Source organism: Schistocerca gregaria, chromosome 5 (genome assembly GCF_023897955.1).
Source record: "Schistocerca gregaria isolate iqSchGreg1 chromosome 5, iqSchGreg1.2, whole genome shotgun sequence".
NCBI lineage: Eukaryota > Metazoa > Arthropoda > Insecta > Orthoptera > Acrididae > Schistocerca > Schistocerca gregaria.
The window spans coordinates 353,980,472-354,001,834 of NC_064924.1; the positions used below are offsets into that span (position 1 = coordinate 353,980,472).

Here is a 21,363-nt window from a genome sequence, read left to right on the forward strand (position 1 = left end):
CTCTGCTGTTCCTGATCTATATAAATGACCTGGGTGACAATCTGAGCAGTTCTCTTAGGTTGTTCGCAGATGATGCTGTAATTTACCGTCTAGTAACGTCATATGAAGACCAGTATCAGTTGCAAAGCGATTTAGAAAAGATTGCTGTATGGTGTGGCAGGTGGCAGTTGACGCTAAATAACAAAAAGTGCGAGGTGATCCACATGAGTTCCAAACGAAATCCGTTGGAATTCGATTACTCGATAAATAGTACAATTCTCAAGGCTGTCAATTCAACTAAGTACCTGGGTGTTAAAATTACAAACAACTTCAGTTGGAAAGACCACATAGATAATATTGTAGGGAAGGCAAGCCAAAGGTTGCGTTTCATTGGCAGGACACTTAGAAGGTGCAACAAGTCCACTAAAGAGACAGCTTACACTACACTTGTTTGTCCTGTATTAGAATATTGCTATGTGGTGTGGGATCCTTACCAGGTGGAATTGACGGAGGACATCGAAAGGGTGCAAGAAAGGGTAGCTCGTTTTGTATTATCACGTAATAGGGGAGAGAATGTGGCAGATATGATACGCGAATTGGGATGGAAGTCATTAAAGCAAAGACGTTTTTTGTTGTGGTGAGATCTTTTTACGAAATTTCAGTCACCAACTTTCTCTTCCGAATGCGAAAATATTTTGTTGAACAAAACCTACATAGGTAGGAATGATCATCAAAATAAAATAAGAGAAAACAGAGCTCGAAGAGAAGAGTTTAGGTGTTCATTTTTCCCACGCGCTGTTAGGGAGTGCAATGGTAGGAAGATAGTATGATAGTGGTTCGATGAACCCTCTGCCGAGCACAAAATGTGAATTGCAGAGTAGTCATGTAGATGTGTAGGTGTAGATATGTTGTTGATGTTGTTGTTGTGGTCTTCAGTCCTGAGACTGGTTTGATGCATCTCTCCATGCTACTCTATCCTGTGCAAGCTTCTTCATCTCTCAGTACCTACTGCAACCTACATCCTTCTGAATCTGCTTGGTGTATTCATCTCTTGGTCTCCCTCTACGATTTTTACCCTCTACGCCGCCCTCCAATACTAAATTGGTGATCCCTTGATGCCTCAGACATTGTCCTACCAACCGACCCTTCTTCTAGTCAAGTTGTGCCACAAGCTCCTCTTCTCCCCAACTCTATTCAATACCTCCTCATTAGTTATGTGATCTACTCATCTAATCTTCAGCATTCCTCTGTAGTACCACATTTAGAAAGCTTCTATTCTCTTCTTATCTAAACTATTTATATGTTTCACTTCCATACATGGCTACACACTTTCAGAAACGACTTCCTGACACTTAAATCTATACTCGATGTTAACTAACTTCTCTTCTTCAGAAACGCGTTCCTTGTCATTGCCAGTCTACATTTTATATCCTCTCTACTTCGACCATCATCAGTTATTTTGCTCCCCAAGTAGCAAAACTCCTTTACTACTTTAAGTGTCTCATTTCCTAATGTAATTCCCTCAGTATCACCCGACTTAATTCGACTACATTCCATTATCCTCATTTTTGCTTTTGTTGATGTTCATCTTATATTCTCCTTTCAAGACACTGTCTATTCCATTCAACTGCTCTTCCAAGTCCTTTGCTGTCTCTGACAGAATTACAATGTCATCGGCGAACCTCAAAGTTTTTATTTCTTCTCCATGGATTTTAATACCTACTCCGAATTTTTCTTATGTTTCCTTCACTGCTTGCTCAATATACAGATGGAATAACATTGCGGAGAGGCTACAACCTGGTCTCACTCCCTTTGCAACGACTGCTTCCCTTTCATGCCCCTCAACTCTTATAACTGCCATCTGGTTTCTGTACAAATTGTAAATAGCCTTTCGCTCCCTGTATTTTACCCCTGCCACCTTCAGAATTCGAAAGAGAGTATTCCAGTCAACATTGTCAAAAGCTTCCTCTAAGTCTACAAATGCTAGAAACATAAGTCTGCCTTTCCTTAATCTAGCTTCTAAGATAAGTCGTAGGGTCAGTATTGCCTCACGTGTTCCAGTATTTCTACGGAATCCAAACTGATCTTCCCCTAGGTCGGCTTCTACTAGTTTTTCCATTCGTCTGTAAAGAATTTGCGTTAGTATTTTGCAGCTGTGACTTATTAAACTGATAGTTCCGTAATTTTCACATCTGTCAACACCTGTTTTCTTTGGGATTGGAATTAATATATTCTTCTTGAAGTCTGAGGGTATTTCGCCTGTCTCATACATCTTGCTCACCAGCTGGTAGAGTTTTGTCAGGACTGGCTCACCCAAGGCCGTCAGTAGTTATAATGGAATGTTGTCTACTCCTGAGGCCTTGTTTTGGGAGAGATAAATTTCTATTTACTTTCACTTTAACCTCATATTACCCTTTCCACCTTCTAATACCATGTCAACCTCACAACATCCCTACAACGACCCCATTAAATTTTATTTACATTCCCTCCGCAAACATGCCTTCTCCCTAGCCAGATTACGCTCCCATATTTTATTTACTCAGGCTTGTCTGACATTTGGCATTACTCCCAAAGGCCTCACACTTAAAGTTCCCATCTCTGGCTGCAATCCTTCTTTCCATCAGTCCTTATACCAGTTCCAAACAGCACAATCCATAGCCGTCACCCGCCTAATCCTTCACCTATACATCGACTCTGTCAATGAACACACCCGTCAACTCCTATCCCAAATCAAAGTCCTCAATCTTTCCTCTCCCACATCCACACCGGCTGTACATAGCATCCTCCTACAAGCCAACCGCAAATTAGAACAGCATGCCACCCTCCACCTCAAAAAACTATCCAATCTCCTGGTTTCCCACCTCCGGAAAGGCAACTCACTCACCCTCCACAACCTTTCCAACAAACCTCAACCTCCTCTCATTGCACATAGACCCAGTCTCTCCCATCTACTCAATCTCCCACTTCCAGCTCCAGTCCCCCCAACACCTCAAAATTCTAGTCAACACAATCTGGAACCACAACACCCCAATTCAGTAGTTAACCTTTCCTCCAAACCCCTCTCCCAATCCGAAACCTCTGTCCTATCCAAAGGCCTCACCTTCAGCCCCACTCCCAGGTTCAACCAAACTGCCCTTGTCAAAGATTTACTTTCCTACACTCGTAGTCTCTGCTGGAAATACCACTTTGCCACGAAAAAAAAATAATCCTGATCCCACTCCTAATGATCCAACTCCCCAAGACACTATCCAAATTGAACCCTGCCTGCAACAGTTCTGTCCTCCATCACAGCGGGACCCACCTCCTCTTCCTCAAAATCACCCTCTCCAAACCTTCCAGGAATTTCTCACTTCCAGTCTTGCCTCTCAATCTTTCTTGAAAAACCTTAATCCTACTCCCAACATCACCACAGCCGAAACCCAGGCTACCCGTGATCTGAAAGCTGACCGATCCATCATCATTCTTCCAGCTGACAAGGGTTCCACGACTGTGGTACTTGATCGTCGGGAGTATGTGGCTGAGGGACTGCGTCAGCTTTCAGACAACTCTACGTACAAAGTTTGCCAAGGTAATCCCATTCCTGATGTCCAGGCGGAGCTTCAAGGAATCCTCAGAACCTTAGGCCCCCTACAAAACCTTTCACCTGACTCCATCAAACTCCTGACCCCACTGACACCTCGCACTCCTACCTTCTACCTACTTCCTAAAATTCACAAACCCAAACATCCTTGCCGTCCCATTGTAGCTGGTTACCAAGCCCCCACAGAACGTATCTCTGCCTACGTAGATCAACACCTTCAACCCATTACATGCAGTCTCCCATCCTTCATCAAAGACACCAACCACTTTCTCGAACGCCTGGAATCCGTACCCAGTCTGTTACCCCCGGAAACCGTTCTTATAACCATTGATGCCACTTCCTTATACACGAATATCCCGCACGTCCAGGGCCTCGCTGCAATGGAGCACTTCCTTTCACGCCGATCACCTGCCACCCTACCTAAAACCTCTTTCCTCGTCACCCACAACTTCTTCACTTTTGAAGGCCAGACATACCAACAATTAAAGGGAACAGCCATGGGTACCAGGATGGCCCCCTCGTATGCCAACCTATTTATGGGTCGCTTAGAGGAAGCCTTCTTGGTTACCCAAGCCTGCCAACCCAAGGTTTGGTACAGATTTATTGATGATATCTTCATGATCTGGACTCACAGTGAAGCACAACTCCAGAATTTCCTCTCCAACCTCAACTCCTTTGGTTCCATTAGATTCACCTGGTCCTACTCCAATCCCATGCCACTTTCCTAGACGTTGACCTCCATCTGTCCAATGGCCAGCTTCACACATCCGTCCACATCAAACCCACCAACAAGCAACAGTACCTCCATTATGACAGCTGCCACCCATTCCATATCAAACGGTCCCTTCCCTACAGCCTAGGCCTTCGTGGCAAACGAATCTGCTCCAGTCCTGAATCCCTCGACCATTACACCAACAACCTGAAAACAGCTTTCGCATCCCGCAACTACCCTCCTGACCTGGTACAGAAGCAGATAACCAGAGCCACTTCCTCATCCCCTCAAACCCAGAACCTCTCACAGAAGAACCCCAAAAGTGCCCCACTTGTGACTGGATCAGACCTTGAATGTGGCTCTCCAGCAGGGATACGACTTCCTAAAATCCTGCCCCGAAATGAGATCCATCCTTCATGAAATCCTCCCCACTCCACCAAGAGTGTCTTTCCGCCGTCCACCTAACCTTCGTAACCTCTTGGTTCATCCCTATGAAATCCCCAAACCACCTTCCCTACCCTCTGGCTCCTATCCTTGCAACCGCCCCCGGTGTAAAACCTGTCCTCCCAGCACCACCTACTCCAGTCCTGTAACCCGGAAGGTGTACACGATCAAAGGGAGAGCCACGAGTGAAAGCACCCACGTGCTTTACCAACTGACCTGCCTACACTGTGACACTTTCTATGTGGGAATGACCAGCAACAAACTGTCCATTCGCATGAATGGACAAAGGCAGACAGTGTTTGTTGGTAATGAGGATCACCCTGTGGCTAAACATGCCTTGGTGCACGGCCAGCACATCTTGGCACAGTGTTACACCGTCCGAGTTATCTGGATACTTCCCGCCAACACCAACCTATCCGAACTCCGGAGATGGGAACTCGCCCTTAAGTATGTCCTCTCTTCTCGATATCCGCCAGGCCTCAACCTCCGCTAATTTCAAGTTGCCGCCGCTCATACCTCACCTGTCTTTCAACAACTTCTTTGCCTCTGTACTTCCGCCTCGACTGACATCTTTGCCTAAATATGTCTGCTTGTGTCTGTGTATGTGCGGATGGATATGTGTGTGTGTGTGTGTGTGCGCGAGTGTACACCTGTCCTTTTCTTCCCCCTAAGGGAAGTCTTTCCGCTCCCGGGATTGGAATGACTCCTTACCCTCTCCCTTAAAACCCACATCCTTTCGTCTTTCCCTCTCCTTCCTGAAGAAGCAACCATCGGTTGCGAAAGCTAGTAATTCTGTGTGTGTGTGTGTTTGTGTGTTTTGTTCATTGTGCCTGTCTGCCGGTGCTTTCCCGCTTGGTAAGTCTTGGAATCTTTGTTTTTAATATAGTCTGGATTGTCAAGTATTTCATTTCAAACCTCAATTATCCCCGCATGTTTTTTTTTTTTTTTAAAAAAAAAAAAAAGGGCAGATATTATTCTGGCATACAGTTCCATCTCATTTCACTCTTCACTTTCCCTAATTTCTGTACAGTTGAAGACTGGTGGAAGAAACCAGGAATACCCTGAAACATGGAGAAAAATATCCTTGCTGGCATTAGACAAGAACGACTCTGCTTCGAAACTAAATTTAAAAGATGTGCAAAACAGTGAGTAGAAAGAGCTTTGTAGACAGTTTCACAGTCCTTAGCTTGCAATTCGTTTAATTGTTCTACCAGGACTGAGGCACCATCAGAGGTTCAGACCACCAGTTTTTTCTTCATACATAATTCTAGAACATGCCACCCAACACAGTGAATAAGGCAGCAGCAATACTAGCTTGGCTAATGTCATGAAAACCAAGAAAATGTAATTGAATATTGTCATTGTAGTCCCCCAGTCTCACAATAATAGAGCATTGTGACTTGTTTGAAATGTCTGTTGCTTCATCCACAATATTTACATTTCAAGACCGTTACATACAGTGAACAAGGATGATCCAGACTGAAAGACTGAATACTAAGACTGGTCTCAGCACATGGTTTATGAGGATGAGGGATATAGATGGAAAGTAGTATGTTCTGATGAGGCACAATTCAGACTTAATGGTACTGTGAACATCCATAATTGGTGTTCTGGGCTCCTGAAAATCCTCAAAATCATGTGGACAAGGCAGTGTATGTGGTAGTAATGTGTGGTACTATCTATCATTATGTGGTTTTATTGGTAATGCCTATCATTAATAATAACATTGAATACACTTATGCTTCTCTTTGCCATATACTGTAGATCCACATTGAATGTCAATATGAGCACTGTATATAGCTTGAAAATGCTGTGAAATGCATAATTAAAGATGGAGAGATATAGTACTGCTTTAACTCATGAACTTCAATAAGTGTACCATTAATTCCATGAAAATATAGGATACTGTATAAAGGTTGGGTGTTTTCATCAGTTAACTATGATGCAGTGTTCTGCTCTCACACAGAGGCCATTGATAGGGCACTAGCAATTTCCTTTCATATAATGAAGACGTCTATAGCATGCCTTTCAGCTTGGTTTCTATTATATTCAGAGGTTCTGAATTTGTTTCTGATTACAATAACTTGAAATCAATTAATGTTAATATTCTTTACATTCAATTACTAATTGTGTTCTATGTTCCTTTCCTTTCTAAAATGATTTGAGACTATTTTCAATGTATTGTCAGTCTTGTATACATGCTTTGTAAATATGACTACAGTGAACAATTAACAGCATTTTGTAGGTTCATGAATAACCATTAGTATATAAAATGCCTTAATAAAATCATAATGGAGAGGAATGTAACAATATTATGAAAGGAATGTTGCTACTTGCCATATAGCGGAGATACTGAATTGCAGATAGGCACAACAAAAAAACTGTCGCAAATAAGCTTTCAGCCAGCAAGGCAAGCAGAAGCCTTATGATGGAAACCTTGCTGGCCAAAAGCTTATTTGCGAGTCTTTTTGTTGTGCCTTATCTGCAACTCAGCATCGCCACTATATGGTGACTAGCAATAACTTTCCTTTCATAATATTGTTACAATACATCCTGGATTTTTCATTGTTTGATAACAGAGAGGAAATGTTTGGAACTGAAAATGAAAATTACTTCTCATTTTAGAGTAATGCAGTGGAAAAATCTGTTACTATCTGCTGGGAATTCCTAAACCTGCCTATCATTACATATTTTATAAATATAATTATTATTTTATTGTTTCACACTTCTTCACCTATTTTACTGAAATCAATTTACATCCTTTCTTACATTTTTTTTTCTTTCTAATGTTAGGTAATGTATGGCGGAAGAGTCATAGATGATTATGATCGTCGTATTGTACGAACCTATATGGATGAATATATGGGAGATTTCCTTTTTGAAACATTTGATATTTTTTACTTTTACCATGATGAGTCTGTGGAGTATATTATACCACCAGAGGGAACCAAAGATGACTATATTGGTAACATTTAGTTTTCATTTTCTATTTTTACAGATAAATATTGTAAACAAAAACGTATGAACAAACCACAGATAAATTTGTATTCATTGACGACAAATTATCCTGTTAAAATATAAGCAATGTACTCATTAATGAATAACATGTATTTAAATACCATATTGCTTAACATCACAGAAGGAACCAAAGTGCTTTTTATTTCACTAAAGCCACATTTTTCAGCATAATTCCTATATTCATTATTAGATTTATCCTTTATGTTGTTGAATGATGTCATACAATGTATCACATCAGGAATGCTACAGGGGTAATAATACAGAGGTTGGACAAAAATATGGAAACATAAAAACCACCACACATTACCTTGCATAATATGCTGTGGGAAACCCATTATTCAGCTAAGTAATTTTCAAGAAGTGATATGTTTGGAGAGAGTGATAATCTAAGTATGTGTTCAGTAGTTTCAAAATGTAATTTGCTCCTGTGATTTAACAATTGTTTCTTTAATTCATTTAGTCACTGCTACAGTTTATTCTTTTTGTGGTGCAATTCTGCATATGTTCCTCATTTTCCTAACTTTCTGTTATATTTTTACACTTGTTTCATTGAATTAATATTTACTATTCCTATTTGAACATTATTTTTATAAATTTCAATGTAAATTTACCAGTTTCAATGATTGTGTTTACACTATTTGTATTTAAATTATCAATTTTTGTTTAATGTCTCGTGTAAGTTCCTTCAGTTGTCTTCTTGTTATGAGCATATAGTCAGCATTTAAAAAAGGTAATCAAGCACTACTCATCAATAATTCCACTTATTTAAGTTATTTTCAACCACATTTAGTGCAAATTTAAATACTGCTATTTCTGCAGAGTCTCTCAAAAGGGTTTATATTGGCTGAATTGCTCATGATAATTCCTCCCATTCTTATATGATTTGCTGCAGCACACACTAAATTTTTTCTATCTATAGCATAAGAATGCTCAGTGTGATGAATAGGAATGTCATTCAAAGATGACCAACAATATCATATTAGACCTATAATGTCTCCATTAACCAACGCTTTAGAACAGTAAGTAGAAACTGGACTAGGGTTGTAGTACGTATGCAGAGATGAATAGGTTTGCATGTCATAGACTAATGTGGAGAGCACATCAAACCACTTTAAGACTGGAGACCACAACAAAATAATGTTATTTTGCCACCTTAATTTAAGCAGAATGTTGTCTCTTTGTTAAATACACAACATAAAATAAGTAAGATGCCATTCTGACTATGTTTTGTGGAGTAAAATCCATGGATGTTTTGAATCAGGTCAGAGGGAGATTGTAGTGTCATCAGTATTGAATGCAACAAAAAATAGCAGTTGAAACCTCAAGACATGCAGACAAAGTTGTCCAATATTTATCAACACCACAACAGAATCAATATTCAGACTTAAATACACTCATGTCTACAAGACAATTGTGTAGGGAGTGTGCAGCTGTTTTACTAACAGTACACTGGAGACACAAAGCAGCTTCACAATACTGCAGGGGTTGCCCGTTGTCTATGGCATCAGCAACATTGAAACTGGACTATAAATATATGGACCAATTACCTCATCCCAGATGTATGCCACATCATTTTACTGAATTACTCTCATAGCACATTTGTGTGAGGAAAAGCTAATAGTAAGTACAATCACAGGAACATAGAGAGAGAGAGAGAGTGATAGTGGGGAGAGGGGGGTGGGGGCGGGGATTTGATGGAGAGGGGGTTTCATAGGCATCATATTGAGTGGGTGTGTGCAGTTTCACATCTTTGGTACTGCTCAGAAGAATACTATTAGCACTCAAAGTACAAAGATAAAGAGATAAATTAAAATTATTAAATGGTGTAGTGATATATGAATCAATATACAGAAGAATGAAAGAGATAAAATTATGATATAATAGTTGAATCACTACAAAAATAACAAAACAAAAAAGGAGAAAATAATGTTAAGACTGCGATGTCAGAGGCTCTTGCCTAACAGATCAATAAGTCTTCAGGCAGCTACATCGTGCAGGCAGCCACCATTGCCCTTGCATACCTCAGCATTGCAAGTACAGCTTGATGCCATCAAGACCAGCTACCAGGAGGTGAAGCTGATGCCTGCAGAGGGTGCCACCAACACAGAACCTAGTCACATCTGCATGCCATGTGATAGGGAAATAGTTACAACAGTATTCCACTGCAGGCAGTTATATAAACTTGCAACATGACAGCAGTAAATAGTCAGGCTTCAAGAACCTATCCTGGACCACCTACAGAGCAGCAAGTTAAGTGCTTATCTCTTTCTCGTAGTATATTTATTAAATGTCATGGATGTTGTTTTGTTTAAGAGGTTTAATCTCAGGTATTGGAAGGGTAAATTCATTCAGTCTGCAGTGCAGTAGTTGCTCATTTGTTTGTTTTGAAGACAAGCACCTGTTCATTTAGTAAGTCAGTCAGTCAGGCCACAGCTCTTGACTGATACACATCTACAGAGTGGCAAGTTAAGTGGTTATTGTTATTAAATTTCAAATGTTTTGTTCTATTTCAGAGGTTTAATCTCATGTCTTTATAAGGGTAAATTCATTCAGTCTTTAGTTTAGTAGTTGCTCATTTGTTGGTTTTGAAGACAAGGCCTTTTCATTTAGTAAGCCAATGAGTCAGGCCACAGCTCTTGGATGGTATACATTACAGAGCAGCAAGTTAAATATTTATCTTTTTCTGTCTTTTCCTCATAGTGTATTTATTAAATTTCATGTGTGTTGTTCTGTTTAAGAGGTTCAACCTTACATTTTTGTAAGGGTAAATTCATTCAGTCTGTAGTGCAGTAGTTACTCACTGAACAGCAAGCTACATAACTCATTAACACATCAGCAACCTTGGTGAAACATCAGGAGGGTAGCCATCATAGTTTACGTCCTCAGTTAGTCTTGCTAGGATGGTTAGTATGTGTGCAGAAGCAGGAAGAGCTGGACACAATTTGCAAACAGCTGAATGCACTCTTGGCTATGGTCAGTCACCTTCAGGCTGCCTCAGAGTGTATCGGTGGTGGTGAATCTGGTGCATCACATGGGACACTTCAGGTGTTGCTAGTTTTGTCCATGGGCTCTGCTGCCAAGGCACCTCCTGGTGTACCTGATGCAGTGAATCCATCCTCACTTCAGCCTGAGTGGATATGGTACCACATTCTCAGCACTTGTGGCAGAGGGCCAATATGGGGACTGGCTGTCTGGCCTTGCCCATTCACTCTGTGGATGGACAAGTGGCTGCTGCTTCAGAGCAGGGTCTGAGCAGGCATGCAGGGGGAGGGATTTACCAATTATCGGGAGCTCTAATGTTTGGCGTGTTATGGAGCTCCTTAGACAGATAGCTTTCAGGGCTGGAAAGAAAGCCAATGTGCAGTCTGCCAGGGGGCCTCATCTGAGATGTGGAAGCAGCCCTGCCTGCAACTATTGAATGTGCAGGGTGCAGTCGTCTGCAAGTTGTAGCTCACGCCAGCACCAGTGATGTCCATTGCAGAGGTTATAAGGTCACCCTCAGTTCATATAGGTGGCTGGCAGAGATGGTGAAAACTGCTGACCTCACACGTGGGGTGCAAGCAGAACTCTCAATTTTTCAGCATTGTCCCAGAGTTGATCTGGGTCCTTTGGTGTGGAGCTGACTGGGCAGTCTCAACCAAAGGCTTCCTTGACTCTGTGATGGCCTTGGCTGCAGATTCCTAGACCTGCATTGTCAAGTGGGTATTTGTAGGACTCCCCTTGATAGTTCAGGGATGTACTACATGAAAGGAGCAGCTACTTGAATAGTGGAGTACTTGTGGAGTGCACATGATTTCTTTTTAGGCTAGACAGTAGTTTAAGGTACTCTGATGAACATTCAGCAGTGGATATCCAGCAAAATCATGTTCAGAGTAAACACACTTTTGCTCTCAAAATTTTATCAATAATTTCTTAACTGTCAAAATATTGAAATGATAATTAAATGGATACCCTAGCTGCAAACAGGCGATGATATACTTTATTGAGGACATGTAGAAAATGTGTGCCCTGAACGGGATCCGAACCCGGGATCTCCTGCTTACATGGCAGACACTCTATCCATATAAGCCACCGAGGGCACAGAGGATAGTGCACCTGCAGGGACTTATCCCTTGCACGCTCCCTGTGAGACTCACATTCCCAACATGTCCATACTACTACATTTGTAGTGCTTGGCAGTGTACACACAGCATAAATATCTTAGACCTTGTAGCTACAAGTAGGCTGGATCTTACTGACAATGTCAGTATAGAAAAGGGGATTAGCAATCATAATGTCATTATGGCAGCTATGCTTATGAAAGTTAAAAAATCAGTCAAGAAGTCTATAGAGCAGATGAGCAGCTGTCAGCATTGCACCTAGAGTGAACTGGCATCACTTAGTTCCAGTAAGATGGATGTACAGGGATAAATGGGCAAAGTTCAAGCAGATTGTAAATTGTGATCTGGAGAATTATGTGCATAGTATGCTGATAAAGGGTGAAAAAGATGCCTAATGGTTTAATAACAAAATTAAGAAGGAGCTGAGGAGAAGAGGCTGTTGTACTATTAGTTCAAAAGAGGATGTATAAATGACGACAAACAAAGATTAGTAGAGATTCACATGTCTGTGAAAGATCTATGTGTGAAGCTTACAACACCTACCCCCATTGTATCTTGGCAAAAGATTTGGCAGAGAGCCCAAGAATATTTTGGTCCTATGTAAAATCACTAAGTGTGTCTATGGCTTCCATTCAGTACATTGTTGACCAGTCAGGTGTAACAGTTGAAGACAGCAAAACAAAAGACAAAGTTTTAAATTTCACATCCAAGAAATTCTTCACACAGGAGAATCATGCAAACATACCATCATTTGACAATCTGACAGACTCCCGTATGGACAACATAGCAATAAGCATACCTGGCATAGAGAAACAACTGAAACATTTGAAAGCAAATAAATCACTAGGTTCAGATGGAATCCCAGTTAATTTTTACAAAGAGTACCCTATGGCATTGGCCCCTTACCTAGCCTGCAGTTATCATGAACCTTTCACCCAGGACAAAGTCCCAAGTGACTAGAAAAAAGCACAAGTGACACCTGTATATATAAGAAGAGTAAAAGAACAGACCTGCAAAATTACAGACTAATATCCATAACTTTGGTTTGGTGCAGAATCCTTGAACATATTCTCAGTTCAGATGTTTTATAAAGCATTACTCATGCAAAACTGAGCTTGCCCTTTCCTCATATGATATACTGAGAATTATGGGTTAAGGGCGACAGATAGATTCCATATTTCTAGATCTCTAGAAAACATTTGACATTGTGCCCCACTGCAGGCTGTTAACAAAGGTACAAGCATATAAAGTAAGTTCACAGATATGTGAGTGGCTCAAAGACTCCTGAAGTAATAGTACCCAGTATGTTGTCCTCAATGACAAAGGTTTTTCAGAGACAAAGATATCACCGAGATTGACCCAGGGAAGTGTGACACAACCACTGTTGTTCTCTATGCACATAAATGATTTGGCAGATGTGGTGGGCAGCAAGCTGTGATTGTTTTCTGATGATGCTGTGGTGTATGGTAAGGTGTCGAAGTTGAGCAACTGTAGAGATGACTTAGACAAAAACTGTATTTGGTGCGATAAATGGCAGCTAGTTATAAATGTAGAAAAATGTAAGTTAATGCTGATGAGTAGAAAAAACAAAGCCATAATGTTCAGATACAGTGTTAGGAGTGTCCTGCTTGCCACAGACATGTTGCTTGGATATTATGTGTAATGCTACAAAGCCTGAACAAGCAGGCGAAGACTGTGGTAGGTAAGATGAATGGACAACTTCACTGTTATCCATACCAAAGGTGGACATACCAACTATTAGGTAGGTGGTCATAATGTTCTGGCTGATCAGTGTAAATGATCTGGTGTACAGGGTGGCCAGCAATCTACGGTTGTTTCCTGATGGTACTTTGGTGTATAGTAAAGTGTCAAAGTTGAGTGATTGCAGGAGGGTACAAGATGACTTGGACAAAATTTCTAGTTAGTGTGATGAATAGCAGATAGTTCTAAATGTGGGAAAATGTAAGTTAATGTGATTAGTAGGGGAAACAAATTTGTAATACAGGATTAGTAGTGTACTACTTGACACAGCAACATCATTTAAATATCTGGGTGTAATGTTGCAAAGAGATTTGAAATGGAATGAGTATGTGAGGACTGTGATAGGGAAGGCAAATAGTTGACTTTTTATTGGGAGAATTTTAGGGAAGTGTGGTTCATATGTAAAGGAGACCACATTTAGGATTCTAGTGTGACCTTTCCTTGAATATTGCTCAAGTGTATGGGATCTGTACCAGGTCGGATTGAAGGAGGGCATCGAAGCAGTTCAGAGGCAGACTGCTAGATATGTTACCAGTAGGTTCAAATAACATCAGCTAAGTGTTATAGAGACGCTTTGGGAACTCAGATGGGTATCCCTAGAGGGAAGGTGATGTTCTTTTTGAGGATCACTATTGAAAAAATTTAGAGTAACAGGACTTGAAGCTGACTGCCAAATGATTCTACTGCTGCCAACATACATTACACCCAAGGACCACAAAGATAAGATATGAGAATTTAGGGCTCATATGGAGGCATATAGACAGTTATTTTTTCCTCACTCTACTTGTAAATGGAAAAGGAAAGGAAATGACAAGTAGTTATACAGAGTACCCGTACCCTCCACCATCACTGTGTGGCATCTTGCAGACTATCTATGTAGATGTAGATCAAACAGGATTGCTTTTGAAGTCCATTGTTAGGGCAAATGTCACTGTCATGATTGTTTCTTTTTCCAGACTCTCATGCCACTGATATCCAGGGATGATATCTTTTGGTGCAACTCAGTGTTTTCATCACTTGTGACATTATTCTGAATTGGTCATTCTGGTCTTCAGCCCCAAACTCGTAAGTGTTATCTTGCTGAATCTAAACTAGAACAGTCATCATCCTCAGACTCAGACTTACAGACCATCTACTTAGCATATAGCTGGTAATCAGTGCTAAGCTCAGCATCCAGCAAGTGTTCATTCCTGACTTGGATCCGTGCAGTTTTAGTTCTGAACAGAGCATTCTGTCAGTGTTTCCTCTAGGAACCTATTTTTCAGCCCATGCCCTCGGCACTTAGTGCCAGTCTGATCTTATTGTGGTCCACAGTTATTTTGTATCTATTGTACTATTCTTGTTACTGTTTGTACCTGTTGTGTTACTCTTGTTACTGTTTCTTGGCATTTATTTCCATGTTGCTGAAACAGACTTTTTTGTTCAATATACTTGTTATATCCTGGCTACTGTTTTACTGAGTCACAGAGCGCAACACTGCAAAGGCATATGTAGGATTTGGGAAGTGAACACAATGTTCATGATGCATAATGATTGTCAACGTTACTGATTCAAAGACACAATATTTATTTATAGACACCTTATGGACATATACAACACAAACACTTGGCTTCTTAGAACAGACTGCCCAAGGCCCAGAGACACTGTTTTTGTAGAAGTGCATAGAGCTTATGTCCCCACACATAGTTTGAAAAACTGATAAGGGAGAAAATTATTCTGAAAGTGCAAAACATCACTTGGAATTAAGCTGCACAGTAGCACAGAAAATAAATTTTTAGATGTGCAAGTCACTGAAGTAGTATCAAATTTAAAGACTTGCACCAGGCAACCAAAGAACCCCAGACGGGTTTTATTGCACTATGATACCATACAGTTGCTTCACTTATTTATGAAAGGAATGTAATTTATGAAGTATGCGCTCCAGTGGGAGACACAAATACAATAAAATAAACTGAAAAATTAAATAAAAAATATGTACAGCCGAAAAAAAGTGGAGAAATGATACACCTCCAAGAATTTTAATTTCTTGTTATCAGTATGACAAGCAGGAATGTTCATTGTAAACAAGCCTCTATTCTGAGAGCATATGTATAATTCATATGTGTGATATTTTGTAGCTGTGTAAATACTAAGCAGAAAACAGTAGATAAACATCAGCTATTAATTTGTTTACTTATTTACTATAGGGATAGGAATGATGATAGAAATAGGATCACATTTGAGGAAGTGGAGAAAATGGTCAATAGATTGTAGTGCAATAAAGCAGCTGAGGTGGATGAAATTAAGTCGGAACTCATCAAATACAGTGGTATGTCAGGTCTTAAAATGGCTACACAAGGATAATTGAAATGGTGTGGGAGTCGGGACAGGTTCCATCACATGGACGAAAGCGATAATCACACCAATCTTTAAGCATGGAAACAGAAAAGATTGTAACAACTACAGAGGTATCTCTTTAATCAGCGTTGTGGGTAAAATCTTCTCAGGTATTGTTGAAAGGAAAGTGCGAGTATTAGTCAAGGACAATTGGATGAAAATCAGTGTGCGTTTAGGCCTCTTAGAGGTTGTCAGGACCAGATCTTTAGCCTATGGTAAATAATGGAGAAGTGTTACAAGTAGGACAGGGAATGGTATGTATGCTTTATAGATCTAGAAAAGTCATATGATCAGGCTCCTAGGAGGAAGTTATTGTCTGTTCTACAAGATTATGGAATAGGAGGCAAAGTTTTGCAAGCAATTAAAGGTCTTTACATGGATAGTCAGGCAGCAGTTAGAGTTGACGGTAAATTGAGTTCATGGTTCAGAGTAGTTTCAGGGGTAAGACAAGGCTGCAACCTGTCTCCACTGTAGTTCATATTATTTATGGATCATATGTTGAAAACAATAGACTGGCTGGGTTAGATTAAGATATGTGAACACAAAATAAGCAGTCTCTCATATGCGTATGACTTAGTTGTGGTGGCAGATTCGATTGAAAATTTGCAAAGTAATGTTTCAGAGGTAGATCAGAAATGTAAGGAAGAAATGTATGAAGATTAGGATCTCCAAAACGAAAGTAATGTCAGTGGGAAAGAGATATAAACGGATTAAGTGCCAAATAGGAGGAACAAAGTTAGAACAGGTGGACAGTTTCAAGTACTTAGGATGCTTGTTCTCACAGGATGGCAACATAGTGAAAGAACTTGAAGCAAGGTGTAGCAAAGTCAATGCAGTGAGCACTCAGCTACGATCTACTCTCTTCTGCAAGAAGGAAGTCAGTACCAAGACTAAGTTATTTGTGCACTGTTCAATCTTTCGACCAACTTTGTTGTATGGGAGCGAAAGCTGGGTGGATTCAGGGTACCTTATCAATAAGGTTGAGGTTACAGATATGAAAGTAGCTAGGATGATTGCAGGTACTAGTAGATGGGAACAATGTCAGGAGGGTGTCCACGATGAGGAAATCAAAGAAAAACTGGGAATGAACTCTATAGTTGTAGCAGTCAGGGCAAACCGGCTTAGATGGTAGGGTCATGTTATATGCATGGGAGAAGCAAGGTTGCCCAGGAGACTCATGGTTTCAGCAGTAGATGGTAGGAGGAGTAGACCAAGGAGAAGGTACCTGGATTCGGTTAAGAGTGATTTTGAAGTAATAGGTTTAACATCAGAAGAGGCACCAATGTTAGCACTGAATAGGGGATCATGGAGGAATTTTATAAGGGGGACTATGCTCCGGACTGAATGCTGAAAGACATAATCAGTCTTAAATGATGATGATGATTTATTATTGTATTGAGCAGTCAGGCGTCAATAAATTGGTAGTACAGACTCAGAATTAGTGTCTAAAAGCAGCTTCTATCTGTTACCTTGACAGTGTTCACATCTGTGATGATTTTTCTACACAGTGATGTCTTCAATCCCTGATATAGTGATTGAGTGTATGACTGAACCATGAAAAAAGAAAATAATTAAAAGAAAAGATGCATTGTCACTCTGATTATTTACACTTTATAGACCATACGTTTTAACTTAATTGTGCAAAGTGTTTGTTTCATTGAATATTCAACACATTTGCAATGACATGTCTGAAAAATTCAAACTAATGACCTGAATGAGCTTTCAAAAGCTGTAGTTTCTGTGTCTCGTATGGTTCTCTTTGAGCTGTAAAATATACGTGTAGACGCATTGATGACCCAGACCATTAACACCACTGCCCTCCATGAGACTGAACACAGCCTGTTGATATTGAAAGCATGTGATGTGGTAAAGAAAGTATGTAAGTGGAAAATTTAGCAATGATATTGGACCAAAATGAGGAAACAGTGGCATAAGTGACACTGACAAAGGCAAAATTGTTATGGCCCAATACCTGCGGACAGGCATCTTGGAAATAATGCTGATCAGCTGTTCGCATTCTATTGTCATGAGTACCTATAGAAAGTGGCTGACAGATGGTGAACTCATGAGTATGCAAGAAGGTGCTGGATGACTATGCCTCATCACAGACTATGAAGATTAGAGTTTGACCACACTGTAAAGCAGGATAGGCAGCTAACCATGGCGTACCTGAAACAGAGTAAAATGCTGATGCAGGCTGAAGTGATCCAGAGCACACCATTCAGCAGATATTATTGAAGGTAGGGCTTCACAGTTTGCAAGAATAGAAACATGCTGCCTAACCAGGTGAATTCCATTTGTTGTTTCAACAGGTCAATGGTCGAGAATAATATGCCATCATGGAAGTGAACAGCTACTCAAAACATGCACCATGTCATGAACACATGCCAGAGGATCATTCACCTGGGCTTTCATGGGACCTCTGGGAGCTGCGGACTACATGAACTTTGTTACAGAGCACTTCCATCCTTTGATGTTTAAAGTCTGCCCAAATAGCAATTGCAGCTTCCAGCAGGACTGAAGTCCATTTGAAAAGGCCAGGTCTTGCTACAGTGGTTTAAATAGCATTATAATGAACTCACATTATGTCTTGGCTACCACATTTGCCTGATCTGAACCCAAGTGGCAATCAGGCACCAGCTCTGCATGCACAAACTAGTAGTCCTTAATTTATGGGAACTGCATGATTTATGCAATATACATCCAGAAACCTAAAAAGGACCTGTAAAATCAGTGCCATGCAGAATTGGTGCTGTATCATATTTGTAAGTTGTACCAACATGCTATTAAGCATGTTGTCATAATGTGTGTGTGTGTGTGTGTGTGTGTGTGTGTGTGTGTGTGTGTGTGTGTGTGTGTCTCCAGCTGTTATTGTACTTACATACAGATAAAAAATTAGTTATAACATTTCAGTTTTGCCTTTTATTCCATAATTTACAATTTGTTTATGTTGCTGCAGAATATATTGACCAGCTGCCCTTGGTGAATAGTCCAGATGTGTTTGGTCTACATCCAAATGCAGAAATTGGTTATTACACTCAAGCTGCCAAACTAATGTGGTCTCATCTCATAGAACTACAACCTCAAGCTGGTAAGTACTCATTAAATGTGTTTCATACATGCATCTTTCTTTTTAGTTGTTACTCTGTAACTGTGTATATGCAAACTTTTTTATTATTATTACAGAAAATAGGCCAGTCATTTAATACTGCTGTTACTAATTCACCTATGGCTCTGAAATCACATTCCGTTTCAAAATCATTGTCATTCTCCAGCAAAACAAATGGAATTCCCATTCCTTATTGCACATATTTTGGGTTGTTCATAATAATTTCTCAAACATATGTTAAAATAACACTGCTCTGATAGCAAATACACACTATATCGTAAAATATAATCAGATATGGTAATGATATTTCTGGTGCAATATGTAAATAATTTAGGACGAAATGAGGCCACTCACTGAATAGTAGAAGCATTGAGTCATTGATAGGCACTCAAGAAAAGAATAAAAACTGTGCTAGTTAGGTATCTCAGAGGGAAGCTATGGGTGTGTGGGATAGCTGGCAGCTCAGACGGAAGGTGAATTGGGCAGGTCTTGCATCTGGGTCTTCCACATGGAAATGATATCTGTGGCAAGGAGTTGGGAATGAGAGTGTTATAGGGATGGACAAAATAATATATAGGCTGGGTGGGTGGCATAATACTGCATAAGGAGGACTTGGAAGGATCATGGGTAAGATAGCTTTCATTTCTGGGCATAAAGATAGATAGGGGAAGTCCTGGTGAAGGACATGGTTCAGTTGCTCCAACATGGCAAGATACTGGATGATGAATGGGTGACTCCTTTGTAGTTGGTTCCTGATGGGTTCTTTAGGAGTGGTGGGAGAATTATGGGTGTACGGGGTTATGGCATGGTAAATCGGTTTGTGGGCTATGTTTGGTGAGTAAGGCCTGTCTGTAAAGTCCTCTTTGAAACCTTCATCATTCATAAGTTGGATTCAGGGAGACAGACACTGATTTAACCACTAATCCTGCAGACAAAGGCGCCATCAGTGTTGTGATGAATTGCAGTGAGCACCTGACAGAAAGCTTCCACCAACTGGCTGACTCCTCTGTCTACAGGCTCTGCCATAGTGATCTTATCCGAGAAGTCCAAGATACCCACCAATCCCTACTCAAATCCTTAGGCCTAACCTAGAATCTCTCCCATGAATTCATCTCCTTTCTTAGCCTTATGACCAACCCCCTGCCCCCTCCCTCCCCATACACACACACACATACTACATGCTTCCAACAATCCATAAACCCAACAATTTGGGTGCCCCATTTATCTTGTTTATGTTCTACCTACCACTGCAAGAAACTCTGCTCTTGACATACAAGTCCTATAATCAATTGTTCATAGCCTAGTCTCCCATATCAAAGATATGAACTGCTTCATTTTACACGATATCACTTGATCCCTGCTTATCACAGTTGATACCATTTCTCTATAAACCAACATCCCACATGCCTTACTGCTATCAGATACCACCTCTGCCAAACCCATTGTCTTATTGCTTGTACACCTTACCAATTACATCCTCACATGCAGCTACTTCTCCATTGAGGGGAGGGCACACTAAGGAATCCAAAGCACAGCTACGGGAACCTGGATGGCATTCTCTAATGCCACCATGTTTATGGGGCATCCAGAGGAAACCTTCCTAATCTTTCAACACTCCAGACCACTTGTCTGGTTCAGGTTCATTGATTATATGTTCAGGATCTGGATCGTGGGCAAAGATACCTAGCCTCATTCCTCCACAACATCAACATCTTCTCTCACATCCACTTCACCTGGTCATCCTCAGCTGACTGTGCCATCTTTGTGGACTTTCACCTCCATCTCTTGTATGACTACATTTGTCCATAGCAGGCTATCATTTAGCTTGGCTACTCATTAACAGTGCATCTGCAGTGATGAGAATTCCCTTGCCCAGTATGCTGAAGCTCTCACAAAGACTTTTACAGACAAGCATTACTCCTCAAACATAGTCTGCAAACAATGCAAACAGATTTCCTGTACCACACTCCCAAAGAACCCCCCCCCCTCCCCCCCAAGAGCCAGGTGTAAAGGAGTGGTCCCCCTACTACCCAGTATCACCCCACACTGGAGTGCCCGAGCAATGTCCTTTGAAAGGGCTTCAACTGTTTATCATCATGCCCAGGAGAAATGAGTTACATCCTACCCATGATCATTCCCATCCCTCATAAAGTGGTATTCCATGTACCACCCACGTTACATATCATCCTGGTCTGTTTAAAACCAGGGTCAAATGTGAAAGCAGCCATGTCATATAACAGTTCTGCTGTCATTTCTGCACAGCACTTTGTGTGTGTGTGACCAC

The 21,363-nt window shown here is 40.7% G+C and overlaps 1 protein-coding gene across 1 annotated transcript in view; it reads left to right on the forward strand.

The window, feature by feature from the left end:
* LOC126273341 (dynein axonemal heavy chain 10) overlaps positions 1 to 21,363 on the forward strand; it is a 1,458,287-nt gene that overhangs the window by 1,368,897 nt on the left and 68,027 nt on the right. Inside the window, exons 149-150 of the mRNA XM_049976887.1 lie at positions 7,509 to 7,680; positions 18,930 to 19,061. Coding sequence (XP_049832844.1) covers positions 7,509 to 7,680; positions 18,930 to 19,061 — 304 coding nt within the window. The remainder of the gene's footprint in view (positions 1 to 7,508; positions 7,681 to 18,929; positions 19,062 to 21,363) is intronic.